General features: G+C 48.5%; 1 protein-coding gene across 1 annotated transcript in view; it reads right to left on the bottom strand.

Moving 5' to 3' along the window:
• Positions 1-2,500, bottom strand: part of LOC308149828 (SEC14-like protein 1) — a gene marked incomplete at both ends in the record, with an annotated part of 45,595 nt that overhangs the window by 9,527 nt on the left and 33,568 nt on the right. The window contains 2 exons of the mRNA XM_080522714.1: positions 1-155; positions 931-1,040. The exon at positions 1-155 is cut by the window's left edge and continues 35 nt beyond it. Of these exons, the coding sequence (XP_080378840.1) occupies positions 1-155; positions 931-1,040 (265 nt within the window). The remainder of the gene's footprint in view (positions 156-930; positions 1,041-2,500) is intronic.

Below are 2,500 nucleotides of genomic sequence, written 5' to 3'. Positions count from 1 at the left end.
TCGTGGAGGAGCTGGGGGGGGCTCCAGGTGTCCAGTAGGTAGTCCACCTGGTGCTGCTTCCTCCAGGTCAGGGACTGGCACAGGATCTCCCGGGCCTTCTCCAGGCTGAAGTCACGGGCCCGCAGGAAGCGCAGGATGTGCTCGTCTTTAGGGATCTGGAGAGAGAGGGGGGAGAGGGGGGAGAGGGAGGAGAGGGAGGAGAGGGGGGAGAGGGAGGAGAGGATAGAGGAGAGCGAGGAGAGTGAGGAGAGGATACAGGAGAGGGAGGAGAGGGGGGAGACAGAGGAGAGGGGGGAGAGGATAGAGGAGAGCGAGGAGAGTGAGGAGAGGATACAGGAGAGGGAGGAGAGGGGGGAGACAGAGGAGAGGGGGGAGACAGAGGAGAGGGGGGAGAGAGAGGAGAGGATAGAGGAGAGTGAGGAGAGGATACAGGAGAGGGAGGAGAGGACAGAGGAGAGGAAGGAGAGGGAGGAGAGGACAGAGGAGAGGAAGGAGAGGGGGGAGATGGAGGAGAGGGGGGAGACAGAGGAGAGGGGGGAGAGAGAGGAGAGGGAGGAGAGGATAGAGGAGAGCGAGGAGAGTGAGGAGAGGGGGGAGAGGGGGGAGAGGGAGGAGAGGATAGAGGAGAGCGAGGAGAGTGAGGAGAGGATACAGGAGAGGGAGGAGAGGGGGGAGACAGAGGAGAGGGGGGAGACAGAGGAGAGGGGGGAGACAGAGGAGAGGGGGGAGAGAGAGGAGAGGGAGGAGAGGATAGAGGAGAGCGAGGAGAGTGAGGAGAGGATAGAGGAGAGGGAGGAGAGATTAGAGGAGAGGACAGAGGAGTGAGGGCAGAGAGGAGAAGGGGTGGGGGGTAGATAGAGGGGGTGGGTAAGAGAATGTGTATGTGTGTGTGTGTATGTGTGTGTGTGTGTGTGTGTGTGTCTCTCACACCTTGCCCTTGTGGGTCTCCTGTAGCCACTGGCGTAGTCTAATCAGACAGCTCTCCTGCAGAGGCGTCAGGTCTCCCAGGTAACGCCTGATATAGTCCGCATCCAACTTGTCTACAACACACACACACGGAAAGACACACACACACACACACACACACAATGTAACACTTGTGTGTATGTAACACACATCGCCCAATATACAGTGAACAGTCTCTATAGGTTACTACGGCAATGAGAAAACCATCAGCTCAGCCACAAAGCCAAAAGGCAAAACATTTGAGTGTTGATTTATTTGTTGACAGTTCATAACTGAGGCACACAACACGTTGTTCTGAATCCAATTATTATCTGTGTATTTCTGTGGTATTATGACCTGTTTTTCTGTGGGATTATGACCAGTGGCGTACCGCAAAATCCCGAGGCCCCCCCGCAATATGCACTCTACATTCTAAATGCTTGACTTAGCAAAAGGTACAAACAAGTGAGAGCAATAGCCTATAACTAAAACCAAATTGTAGACTACATCAGTAGAATGTATTATAAGTAGAAAAGTACAAGCTTTATTTCTTTTAACAAAGTGTGGTGTGCACAGCAGTGCGATATCTGTAAACATACAAGCTGTAGACTCTCCGCTAAGGGTTGCCAGATGGGATTGACAATTTCCAACCTAACCAATCTAAAAACTTGTAAATCCACCAAAAACCAGCCCATCTGGCAACCCTGTCTCCGCTGCATCAGAGTCTACTTGTTGCGCAAAATAGGCCAGGGTTTGTCAAATCCTTTGTTGGACATCTCGTTTCTTAAGTCCTGGTATATTGGTGTACTGAGGCACAAACATGTACATTTTCAAGCCTGCAAACTGTGTCACTTTAAAATAATGTGAAAAAATACTTTTTGTGCAATATGACAACCCTAGTTGACTATCTGTGCAGTATAGTACAGTGGATTGTGTACATAGCCTTTATTGATGTAAACCAGCTCCTTACCTTCTTGTGATTTTATGCATCTATGCTCTTTCTAAAATGTGTTTTCTTTTTCCTTTCCTAAACACCAGGGGAGCCACCCCTCCTAAATTGCGTTGTTTGGTACCTGTACTGTAGCAATGACAAATAAAGTCCATTCCATTCCATTCCATTGTGGCATTTCTTTACTGTTTGCCATCTGGTCTAGGAATACCCAGGGAGACGCAGACAGCAGAAGTAGAATAGAATAGTAGAATACAAAAAGAAACAGCTATATATAGCCTAACCATGCTAAATTATGTACTGACAGTCTGTGACTGTGAACCTGGCCGGACCCTGCCCTTCTGCCTGAGTTTGAGTATGATGCTGACCAAATAAATGTTATTGTTTAGTGCTGTACTCTGTCGTGGTATTATATTGTGTGAATTATCATCTGTATGTTGTTTTTCTTTCACTCGACTAACCGCCGAGATAATACTTGAGACATGTACTTCCATGTACTTCCGTAAACTTTTTTTACAATATCGGACCGACAGTCCCACATATAGCGGCTATAATGTCCGAATAGAGAATCTACCACCACCTAAAGAATGCTTATTGTACTTGTAT

Source organism: Nansenia antarctica, assembly GCF_963989245.1.
Source record: "Nansenia antarctica genome assembly, chromosome: 2".
NCBI classification, from domain to species: Eukaryota; Metazoa; Chordata; class Actinopteri; order Argentiniformes; family Microstomatidae; genus Nansenia; species Nansenia antarctica.
Note: the sequence above shows the minus strand (reverse complement) of the source record. Positions and strands in the feature narration are given on the sequence as shown.